The sequence below is a fragment of the Anomaloglossus baeobatrachus genome, chromosome 9 (assembly GCF_048569485.1).
Source record: "Anomaloglossus baeobatrachus isolate aAnoBae1 chromosome 9, aAnoBae1.hap1, whole genome shotgun sequence".
Classification (NCBI taxonomy): Eukaryota; Metazoa; Chordata; class Amphibia; order Anura; family Aromobatidae; genus Anomaloglossus; species Anomaloglossus baeobatrachus.
Window position 1 is genome coordinate 28,232,264 of NC_134361.1, and position 12,699 is coordinate 28,244,962.

At 49.2% G+C, this 12,699-nt stretch overlaps 1 protein-coding gene across 2 annotated transcripts in view; it reads left to right on the top strand.

Moving 5' to 3' along the window:
• Window positions 1–1,887: 1,887 nt before the first annotated feature.
• The window catches only part of MSH5 (mutS homolog 5), a 72,711-nt gene continuing 61,899 nt past the window's right edge, over window positions 1,888–12,699 (top strand). The window contains exons 1-3 of one of the 2 annotated variants that reach the window (XM_075323455.1): window positions 1,888–2,029; window positions 7,784–7,872; window positions 12,027–12,150. In XM_075323455.1, coding sequence (XP_075179570.1) covers window positions 7,801–7,872; window positions 12,027–12,150 — 196 coding nt within the window. In that variant the 5' untranslated portion in view covers window positions 1,888–2,029; window positions 7,784–7,800. Of the gene's footprint in view, window positions 2,030–2,450; window positions 2,549–7,783; window positions 7,873–12,026; window positions 12,151–12,699 lie in introns of those variants that run through there. The other variant, XM_075323456.1, reaches the window with a different exon arrangement.

Below are 12,699 nucleotides of genomic sequence, written 5' to 3' on the forward strand. Positions count from 1 at the left end.
CTATAAGAAAAAATTTCAATTTAGATATAGCTCCTCAGCTGTAAGTGTCGTGGATATAATTTATAAGAAAAATGAGCCTAGAAACTATAACCAAAAATGACCCCGCCTCACGCCAAAATAATTGTCATCATAAACATATGATAGTATCACCATACAGGGATCAGACACAGGTCCCCTATACATTGTCCTTTCCTCTCCATCCGGCCCAGACCGCTACGACTGCATCTTCCAACCACAACTCATCTCTGTACAGTTTACTGCTCTGATAACTTTGATTTTTCAGTCTCCTCTTCATCCTCTCCACAAACGTCCCAACCTGTGAGCGTACAATGTCGTTGCAAAAATAGAGCTGCCTTTGGCTTTTTCCCACACTAATATTCCTCCCACCACATAACAGTGCCCTTTTTTGACCCACACAGTTTTATAGTGTCCTCCCCATGTGACAAACAGTGAATCCATATAGTGATAACGCAGTGCTAGTGACTACTTATTGCCCCAAGACAATAAGAATGCCCCCTTATTGTCCACAGACTAAAAATGACCACTTATTGCCCCAATACAGTAAGGCTGCCCCATTATTGCACCAACAATAAAAATGACTACTTTTAGCCCCAAAACAGTAAGGATACCCCGTTATTGCACCAACAATAAAAATGACTACTTATTGCCCCAAGACAGTGAGGATGCCTTCTTTTTGCCCCCACACCTTAAAATGACTACTTATTGCCCCAATATAGTAAGGATTCCCCGTTATTACCCCCCGACACTAAAAATGACTACTTATTGCCCCAAAATAGTAAGGATGCCCCCTTATTGCCACCGACACTAAAAATGACTACTTATTGCCCCAAAATAGTAAGGATGCCCCCTTATTGCCACCAAACTAAAATTACTACTTATTGCTCCAAGATAGTGAGAATACCCCCTTATTACCATGCACATTAAGAATAACTACTTGGTGCCCAAAACACTAAGGATGCCCCATTATTGTCCAAACACAGTAAGGATGCCCATTATTGCCCCACACGAAAAATGACTACTTATTGCCCCAAGATAGTAAGGATGCACCCTTATTGCCCCAACACTAAAAATGACTACTTATTGACCCAAAACACTAAGGATGCCCCATTATTGCCCAACATTAAAAATGACTACTTATTGCCCCATGACAGTAAGGATGCCCATTATTGCCCCACACTAAAACAACTACTCAGTGCCCCAAGACAGTAAGGATGCCCCATTATTGCCCTCACACAAAAAAAGACTACTTATTGCCCCGATATAGTAAGGTTTCCCCCTTATTGCCCCAACACTAAAAATGACTACTTATTGCCCCAGGACAGTAAGGATGCCACCTTATTACCCTGCACACTAAGAATGACTATTTAATGCCCCAAGACAGCAAGGATGCCCCCTTAAAACACCCACACTAAAATGTACTACTTATTGCCCCAAGACAGTAAGGATACCCCCTTATTACCCCACACATTAACAATAACTACTTGGTGCCCAAAAAACTAAGGATGTCACCTTATTGCCCCCACACTAAAAATGACTACTTATTGCCTCAAAACACTAAGGATACTCCCTCATTACCCCGCACACTAAGAATGACATATTGCCCCCATACATTAAGAATGACTACTTATTGTCCCACACAGAACCGATGCCCCCTTAGTGTCGATCACATAGTAATGACGCCCCCTTAGTGCCCCTACTTCATATTCAGGTCCCCTTTGTGCCCCACAAACACTGATAATGCCACTTACTGCCATCCACAAAGGCATAATTTTCCCTTACAAATAATGACTATACAGCATGCCCCATTTCCATGACCGAGAGCACATCATTCTGCAGGCCTCGGCCTAGGCGAGAGTAATGGCGTTAGTGACTCTCACCAGCATCCCACTAAAAGCCAGCACAGCTACAAGACCCCCGAGCAGGACCCCATCGCTGTATGGGACACTGCGCTAATAATCTGTGATAGCAGACGCCAGGCCGAACATTTGCTGCTTCCAACCAATTGAATGTAGGTGATTTTTGGTAAATTGAAGGCCTTGCTTAAAGCGAGCGGCGCCATTTTGAACACTGAGGCGACCATTTTGTATAAATCTTTCATTTCATATTTTCTCATAAAATATGAAACCAGAACATTATATTAATGATGTTAGTATTCAAAATATATGTTGTTTTTTTTTTCATTTTGGGCATTTTTTGTGTCATTTAAAAAACTATAGGATAAAAGCAAAATAAAAAAATGGCACTAAAAACCCATATAAAAATAAAAAAAGTCATGAATGTTTTTTTTTCACCAGCATTGTATTTGATGGAGGAATACACGTCCCATTATACCGTACACCCCTCTCTCCGCACGGTGTAATGGTCTGTGGTATTGTTTCTGTGGTAACCTGACTAGGCCTAAACAGGGTGGTAGTCGTGTGACCTGCTGACATTCGCTTAGCAACCGGGTTTCATGACAGCGCATGTCCTGCACGACGTGACACGTGACCTGCGCCATCTTTAGCGGGTTTGTTGGGACACTGTCCAGGTGTGTGACAGGAAGAGACGGCGCCTCCATTTCTCTCCTCTCTTCTATGTCTTTTTTTTTTTTTTGGCGGGAAATTAACTTAATTCACTACATGACAGATCCAGCCATGTTATACAAGACCTCCCCCCCGCACCCTTTTACCACCCACAGCTTAAAAATTATGGAATATCACAAAAACAACACTTTTAGTACAAAAATTCCCTCAAACATTTGCAAAATGTAATGGTTTTTTGCACTTTTATTATTGTTATTTCACATATTTGCTGCTACTTATACAGATTCTGAAGGTTTTCTATGAAATAATAGAATACATGCTGCTCGCAGTCACCACAAGGAGGTGATATCTGCATATAGATTAATATGGTGTCTGCAAGGGGCTCCCCCTAGTGGTCACTAATATGGAACATTTTTTTGCATGCACATTTATCCACTTTTGTTAGGATTTGGCATAATACTATCTCTGCTGAAGTAGTACCCCCCCTTTTTTTTAAAGATTGCTTAGTGCTTGTAATAACAAGCAACTTTGCCATCTACCTCCTATTAAAAATAATTGTTCATCTCAAGTAGGGAAGGATTTTTAACTTTATAGTTTACTGCCCATTGCTTAGGTTACCAGCCACCTATGTTGTCCATCTTCGGTGGCCAGTTTCCTGGGCAAGGAGTGCAGCGCTTACAAGCTCTTTATGGAGCTGAATTCTGCCAGTTTTGGTGCCCTACACTCTTTTGATTCTGCCTTATGTAGCAGAATAGGTGGGAGAGCACACCATGAACTTTCAATCATTAGGATCGCCCTGCCCCCCTGGCAAGAGGAAAGTCATGAAGCTGGGGAGCGGTGTACTCCTGAAGATCAATGATGAGAAAACCCCTTACGAACATCATAGAAGGGTCTCCGCTGCTTAGCACCCCCTAATAACCTGTAATCTTTAATAGTCATATATCTATCTGAATTAACTCCATGTAATACTACATTGCTCCAGTAGTGGCCACTGCAGGAGAAACGTGAAGGTCCCTGCCGCAGCTTGATTTACACCAATCATCCGATGCGGGTGATCGGAGGAGACCGCCCTGTATGAGCAATACAGTATTGCCTCTACTAATACGGTAGATTACACAAATTTAATATTTTTTTTTCTCACTTGGGGATGGCACACAACACACCCATTTAATGATTACCTAATTCCGGGCTGCCTGGGGGCACTGTGCAGTACACCCAAAGTGAGCGCTGTAACAGAAGCATAAACAGGAAAATGAGATAATTAGTATCGTAATCAGATTTTATGAAGAGTCTTAAGATCGTTCAGTGAATAGTGCAAGAAATATATAGAGTGAGATTCCCCATTACCAGATTTCTTAAAGGAGGTGTCTCAATTTAGCAAGTTAGCACTAGTGATGAGCAGACACTACCATGCTCGGGTGCTCTGTACTAGTAACTAGTGATGAGCGGGCACTACCATGCTCAGGTGCTCTGTACAGTACTCGTAACTAGTGATGAGCGGGCACTACCGTGCTCTGGTGCTCTGTACAGTACTCGTAACTAGTGATGAGCGGGCACTACCATGCTCAGGTGCTCAGTACTCGTAACTAGTGATGAGCGGGCACTACCATGCTCGGGTGCTTAGTACTCGTAACTAGTGATGAGCGGGCACTACCATGCTCAGGTGCTCGGTACTGGTAACTAGTGATGAGCGGGCACTACCATGCTCGGGTGCTCAGTACTCGTAACTAGTGATGAGCGGGCACTACCGTGCTCTGGTGCTCTGTACAGTTCTCGTAACTAGTGATGAGCGGGCACTACCATGCTCAGGTGCTCAGTACTCGTAACTAGTGATGAGCGGGCACTACCATGCTCGGGTGCTTAGTACTCGTAACTAGTGATGAGCGGGCACTACCATGCTCAGGTGCTCGGTACTGGTAACTAGTGATGAGCGGGCACTACCATGCTCGGGTGCTCAGTACTCGTAACTAGTGATGAGCGGGCACTACCATGCTCGGGGGCTCGGTACTCATAACTAGTGATGAGCACCCAATCATGGTGGTGCCCGCTCATCACTACTTATCACCTATCCAAAGGACAACATTCTGATCGCTGGGGGTGCCACATTTGGGACACTGATCCATAGTACAGAGCACATGGGGAAATTGTCTATGACAATAAATGTCTCCATTTCAACTGGGCACTGGGGACCTGAAGATAACACGTGGGGTGCCCCCCAGTGATTTTCATGTTATCACCTATTCTGAGGATAAATGATAACTTGAGAAGTTAGGACATGCCCTTTAAGGGTATGTTCACACATGTGAAGAAAAGGTGCAGTTCCAGCAAAGTGGCTGAGCGCAGAGCCGGCTGTACACCTGAGGTCGCTGCCGGATGAACGCTCAGTCGGCTGTAAGGGGTGGGCAGACCCCTTACAAGGAAGCACAGGTTTTCTCTGAAGTGGTTAAGGCTGTCCCCATAGAAACTGTACAGGAGGGAGGAGGAGCCGTCAGCTTAGGGGGAAAGGAAGTGTGTGCTGAAGGCAGTTGTGTCCGGGACTGGAGAGAAGAAACAGCCAGGGGCAGAGTGTGGAGCTGAGTGGGCAGAAAGAAAGAAAGAAAGAAGGGAGCTGGAAGAACAGGGAAGCCGGAGAGAAAAGGAGCGGGCGGAACCTCATAGTGCGAAGCAGTCCCGGTGTGGGTCCGGGCTGTGGGTAGCCATAAGTGGGAGCCAGGTGAAGTAGAGTAGCCGGGCACATCCCCACCGGAGGAGACGTCAGGGCAGGCTTTCCCCAGCTAAGAAAAGAACGTGAAGTCATCTGTAACTGCCGGTTTTTGGAAAGAGCTGTGTAATAAAGAATGTATTTTATTTGCACCGAATCATGCCTGGAGAGTGTTTATACGTTGGACAACATCTGCACCACCACACTCTGCCCCACCAAGACATCTCCCGTCCCGATAGTGACGGCGGAGCCAGGGGTAAGCCTGACAGAAGGGGCCACGACTACAAGCCCAGAGGCGCCCCTGGCACCCCGTTACATGTGGCGTAGTCGGCAGGATCCGGATCATATGCAAGGGGTCCCGCTCCAAGAAGAAGGAGATCAAGTGATGCCGAGGACACTGGATCCAGATTATTGGAAAAGAGTCCCGATCCCATGGTGGGAAGAGGAAGAAGTGCCTAAGGCGTTGGACCGGGCACAAGATGGCGGCAAGATGGCCGTTGTCTGTGAAGACACAGAAAGCGCGCGCAGAATTGGCGCCAAAAGAAGAGCCTGGGGCTGGCCGGTGCCGAAAAAGAAGTTCGGAGTACTCCGCCCAAAGAGGGGAGGTGCCGGTCCCAGGGCACGAAGGAAGATATGTGAAGTGGGCGGTGTTCCAGAGAAAAAGAAGAACCGCTGCGTAGGGGTCGACCTGATGTGTGAGACTGGGGGTGGAGTATACCCAAGAGCGGGAAAAGTAAGCCCGCCTCCACTTCCTCCAGCATCTCCACTGACCCCGACGCCATTACCAGAAACGCTGACTCCGAGCAAGATGGAGACTCCAGGAGACAGCAAGCTGCGGTAGCCGCACTAGTAGCGACTAGCCTGGGCATAGGACGCCCGAAGCAGACTGCGGCTGCGGAAGGACCCACCCTTAACCTACCGGCTGTGCCAGGAGGACCGGAGCGGCCCACTACACAAGAGGCCGCACAGTGGCAACAGGAAATCGAGTGGGAGGAATGCCAATACCGGCGGCGGTCGCAGCAAAGACCGGTGCTAGCTGAACTCTCCCACCCAAGACGTTGGAGCAACCCGCCAACTACGAGCCCTTCCGGAGGCTGCGCCGGTTGCCCGGACAGTCCCTGTCGGAGTACGTGCAGGCCCAACGAGCCGAATGGCAACGTGCATATCATCCGGAGTGACTTTTCAAGACCGGAAGATGGCGGGCCTGTTTTTGTTCAACACCGGCGTTGTTTTGAGCCGGAAGAAGGTGTGTTGTTTGTAACCGTTCAAGTTGCTGAGCCCGGAAGAGAGCCTGATGCTGGACTGAGCCAGGGGCTCCCTCCGCGTCGTTAAGAAGATTTTTGCCGAGTTGTGTTCCTGCCAGCTAACGTCTAAGACCGGGAGTGCTGCAAAAGCCTCCGGGCAGAAACTCCACTAAGACCGGGAGTGCCTGCCGACGGCCTCCGGGCACGACTAAGATCGGGAGCTTCCAGGAGGAACTCCGGGCGCTGGACTGGTGTGCCCTTGCGGGTGCCCTCAGGTGAACATGTTCGCAGTTTCATTAAAATGACTTTGTTTAGTTTTAAAATGTGATTTTAGATTTGTGCCTTGCCGGGAGGCTTAGGCTTAAAGAGGGGAGGTATGTAAGGGGTGGGCAGACCCCTTACAAGGAAGCACAGGTTTTCTCTGAAGTGGTTAATGCTGTCCCCATAGAAACTGTACAGGAGGGAGGAGGAGCCGGCAGCTTAGGGGGAAAGGAAGTGTGTGCTGAAGGCAGTTGTGTCTGGGACGGGAGAGAAGAAACAGCCAGGGGCAGAGTGTGGAGCTGAGTGGGCAGAAAGAAAGAAAGAAAGAAGGGAGCTGGAAGAACAGGGAAGCCGGAGAGAAAAGGAGCGGGCGGAACCTCATAGTGCGAAGCAGTCCCGTTGTGGGTCCGGGCTGTGGGTAGCCATAAGTGGGAGCCAGGTGAAGTAGAGTAGCCGGGCACATCCCCACCGGAGGAGACGTCAGGGCAGGCTTTCCCCAGCTAAGAAAAGAACGTGAAGTCATCTGTAACTGCCGGTTTTTGGAAAGAGCTGTGTAATAAAGAATGTATTTTATTTGCACCGAATCATGCCTGGAGAGTGTTTATACGTCGGACGACATCTGCACCACCACACTCTGCCCCACCAAGACATCTCCCGTCCCGATAGTGACGGCGGAGCCAGGGGTAAGCCTGACAGAAGGGGCCACGACTACAAGCCCAGAGGCGCCCCTGGCACCCCGTTACACGGCAGACACCATCTCTCCTGACCATACACAGGAGCGCTCAGCTCGACCACCTCTGGATGAGGCTTTTCTTACTGAAAGCAAAAGGATCAAACATTAAAAGCCAAAATATGAAGTTGGGGAGAGTCAGGAGCCTCCACACCCCCCCCCAACAAATCCAAAGTCAGGTTGGACCAACTCTCATGTAATGTGTATGGAGACCTTGATATTCAATTTTCAACAATTTCTGCCTAATGTATGAATATATGATCATTTATGTATCATTTATAGATAATGTACTTTTATTTTTCAGGCTGTGAATATTCTCCGATGAATCACATGCAGGCGATGACAAACATTATAATAGCCGATTCTCAAGAAGATGAGGAACCACAAACAGAGGTCATTATTTATAAATCAGACGAGGAACTTTAAGGGGTTTTCCAGTGTTACAAAAACCTTTGTCCCTTGCCTTGCTTTAAAAAAAACAAGATTTTGTGCTTTACTCACCGTCCTCAGGTCCAGTGCTGTCTCTGCTCTCCTGGTGTCTGTTATTGTATTCAGTGCTTATGTACCGCCCCGTGGGCTCGGCTGCGGCCGCCGAGCCGCTCGGGTTCGTGCTAGCGGTTTACGGGTGGTGGCTCGAGCCTCTCACGGACCCAGGGGTCACGTCGCTCTGCAAGGGGGTTTGGCGCTACGCGCGGGGGATGCGGGTATTTGGTTTTGGGATGATTGTTCGTGACGCCACCCACGGGTTGTGGTGATTGTGGACACCACCGCTGCGGTGAAGGTACGGGGACTCCCAGGAGCGGTGTAGTGGCGCAGCTAGGTGTTGAACCCTCCGTGGGTAGGGGATGTTGGTCCCGGGGCCCGGTTGGCGAGGGCCGGGGTGCAGGGCGTAGTGCTGCGGTGCAGCGCGGTGCAGTGCAGTGCCTGAGGGCACTGGTGTACTCACTCTGATACAAGACACTGGAGGCACTGGTAAACCAAACGGGGTGATGAACGGGGCCCGCAGCCGGCTGCAGCTTTTCCGGTTAGGTTGGTAATGTCCGCCTTTCTCCTGCACCTGTGTATGTATCTTGACCACTGTGCCTGGGCACTGGTAATCCACTCCCCGGCGTATAAGTGTCGTAGGAGCCCGTTTGCCCGCAGACGCTGGCCCTTTGGATCTCTGGCCTTTAGCGGTGGCGCTTATCCGGACGGGTTGGGCTGTTGCCTTCAATCGGGACTTAGGTGGGAATGAACCCCTGAGGTCCAGACCGCAATCAGTTGATTTGACTATGGTGGTAGCTTATAGCCTAGTTGGGGTCTGAGTACCCTGCCTGGTGCTCCGGTATCCAGTTGGCTCCCCGGTTCGGTTCCGGCGGGCCACTACCCTGTCCCGGTCCCTTACGGTTCCACCGGTCGTATTCCCGATCTCCTGCAGGCGGCCACTACCGTCTGCCTGCCTGACTGATCTGGGGTCCTAGGCTACAACCCAGGCCCCGCACAGAACTGTACTCCTCGAACTCTTCTCTCTATCTGCTTGTGTCTTCCTGCCTCAGGCCAGCAGACTCCTCGGGGGGCGTGTCTTTCCGCCTGACTCCGCTCACCTGGTGTGCCTGTCTGACTCTGAGGGAGGCATCAGGTCTGTGGTTGACTGATGGTACCTTTCTAGTGTGGGGGTGTGTGTAGTGACCTGTGACCCCTGGGGATGTCCAGGGCATCACACTTACATCATATCAACAGCGCTGCAGCTAATCAGTGTGCAGTGTAATACTGTATATGTCAGTCATCCAAACTCTTTAGAATGTAGATATTGCGTTTCTCAGTCCTCACAATGTTTCCATCGGGGTGTTGAGGATGGGAGACCCCCTCTCTATTCACTGTATGATGGCGCACATGAACACCACCGCGTCATTGACACAGGGACTAAAGTATTGAAGACCGTACATCTTTGTTCCAACACATCTGAAAAAAAGAAACAACACTGCAAACAGTCTTCATGACAAATTCTACTACTGTTTTGTGTCTACATCTCCATGGTAACAGACCACAAACAAACCTTGTGTAGTCTGATCTGGAAATCATATTGACTTCCCTACTGATCTTCCCTACTTCCCCTCAGTGGTGATATATAGTATACAGTATTGACAACACCCCACAAGTCCTGTCATATACTGAGGACACTCAACAAGACCTTCCATATACTGAGAACATCCAACAAGACCTGCCATGTATCGGGAACACCCCACAAGATCCGCTGTATATTGGGGACACTCGTCAAGACCTGACGTGTACTGGGAACACCCCACAAGACCTTCCATATACTGAGAACACCCAACAAGACCTGCCATATACCGGGAACACCCGACAAGACCTGCCTTATACCGGGAACACCCGACAAGACCTGCCATAGACCGGGAACACCCGACAAGACCTGCCATATACCGGGAACACCCGACAAGACCTGCCATATACCGGGAACACCCGACAAGACCTGCCATATACCGGGAACACCCGACAAGACCTGCCATAGACCGGGAACACCCGACAAGACCTGCCATATACCGGGAACACCCGACAAGACCTGCCATATACCGGGAACACCCGACAAGACCTGCCATATACCGGGAACACCCGACAAGACCTGCCATAAACCGGGAACACCCCACAAGTCCTGCCATATACCGAGAACATCCAACAAGACCTGCCATATACCGGGAACACCCCACAAGACCTGCCAAATACCGGGAACACCCCACAAGACCCGCCGTATATTGGGGACACTCGTGAAGACCTGACGTTTACTGATGACACCCCACAAGACCTCCCATATACTGGGAACACCCCACAAGACTTGCCATATACCGGGAACACCCCACAAGACTTGCCATATACCGGGAACACCCCACAAGACCTGCCATATACCGGGAACACCCCACAAGACTTGCCATATACCGGGAACACCCCACAAAATCCGCCGTATATTGGGGACACTCGTCAAGACCTGCCATATACCGGGAACACCCCACAAGACCTGCCATATACCGGGAACACCCCACAAGACTTGCCATATACCGGGAACACCCCACAAGACTTGCCATATACCGGGAACACCCCACAAGACTTGCCATATACCGGGAACACCCCACAAAATCCGCCGTATATTGGGGACACTCGTCAAGACCTGCCATATACCGGGAACACCCCACAAGACCTGCCATATACCGGGAACACCCCACAAGACCCACCGTATATTGGAGACACTCGTGAAGACCTGACGTACACTGAGGACACCCAACAAGACCTCCCATATACTGAGAACACCCAACAAGACCTGCCATATACCAGGATCACCCAACAAGACCTGCCATATACCGGGAACACCCCACGAGACCTGCCATATACCGGGAACACCCCACAAGACCTGCCATATACCAGGAACACCCCACAAGACCTGCCATATACCAGGAACACCCCACAAGACCTGCCATATACCGGGAACACCCCACAAGACTTGCCATATACCGGGAACACCCCACAAGACCTGCCATATACCGGGAACACCCCACAAGACCTGCCATATACCGGGAACACCCCACAAGACCTGCCATATACCGGGAACACCCCACAAGACCTGCCATATACCTGGAACACCCCATAAGACCCGCCATATACCGGGAACACCCCATAAGACCCGACGTATATTGGGGACATTCGTCAAGACCTGACGTATACTGTGAACACCCCATAAGATCTGCCATATACCGGGATCACCCCACAAGACCCGCAGTATATTGGAGATACTCGTCAAGACCTGACGTATACTGCGAACACCCCATAAGATCTGCCATATACCGGGATCACCTCACAAGACCTGCCGCAGACCGAGAACAACCTCACAAGACCCGCCGTATACTGGGAACACCCCACCAGACCCGCCATATACTGGGAACCCCTCACAAGACCCTTCTTTTTAGAGATGATCTGACAGTTGTCTAACCACCAAAATGTAACCGAGGTCACAGTCCCTCAGATCCTTACACTCATTTATATGGCTTCCTGACTCTTCACTTTCTTCCTTTTGTCTCCCGCTCCTGGCAGACGCCATTGTCCGCAGATCATTTTGTTCTTCGTCTCTCCTCTCAGCGGTGATCGCTGTAGGTTCCTTGTTTGCTGTTACTATTAAGGCCGCTTCACACGCAACGACATCGCTAACGAGATATCGTTGGGGGTCACGGAATTCTTGACGCACATCCGGCCTCGTTAGCGACGTTGTTGCGTGTAAAGTGCCCTTTAGACTAAAACATTTTCATAAACTTTGACGAATGCAACAACCTTGGTCACAGTTTTGGTCACTTTAGGTCCAGTTGTGCTGAAATAACTTCTCCGCTCTCCAGAAATAACAAGTGTTTTTATTTTCTTTACGAAAGTCAAACTTTGACCAGAAGTTGCAAAAAAAGATAGAAGCTCTAATAAATTCCATATTATAGCCGTGTCTATTGTGAATGATACTAATAACCGGACACTAATGCCCCGTGTATACTGACCTCACGTTGTGCTGTATACTGTAGATATACCTGAGTGTATTGTGGAAGTCCGGACAGCTCGCGGCTGCATTTTATAACTCTGGCGACTGCTCCATTCACTTCATGCCGGATACTGCGGAGACGGAACAGCTTCGCCTACTTAGCAGAGGTGGGTGCATTTAACTCCTTTTTATTTTACCCCCCCAGGGTCTATTATGATTTTATAGGGGACTAGCTGTACTACCCGGCTTCGCCCGGGTTAATAACTGTTGTTAACAAAATAGAATGTATTAACATTCCCGGGATAGAATGTATAAATAGAATGTATTAACGCCCGGGATAGTAACTGTCTCTCTGTTTCTCTCCCATTCTCTGTCTGTCTCCCCCTCTGTATATATCTCTGTCTGTCTCTCTCTCTATCTCTTTGTCTGTCTGTCTCTTTCCCTGTCTGTCTCTGACTGTCTCTGTCTCTTTCTCTGTCTGTCTCAATCTATTTCCCTGTCTGTCTATCTATCTTTTTCCCTGTCTGTCTATCTATCTCTGTCACTTTCCCTATCTGTCTCTTTCCCTGTCTGTCTCTTTCCCTGTGTCTGTCTTTTTGTCTGTCTCTTTACCTGTCTTTGTCTCTTACCCTGTCTGTCTCTTTCCCTGTCTGTCTGTTTCCCTGTGTCTGTCTCTTTGTCTGTGTCTGTCTCTTAACCTGTCTCTCTCTTTCCCT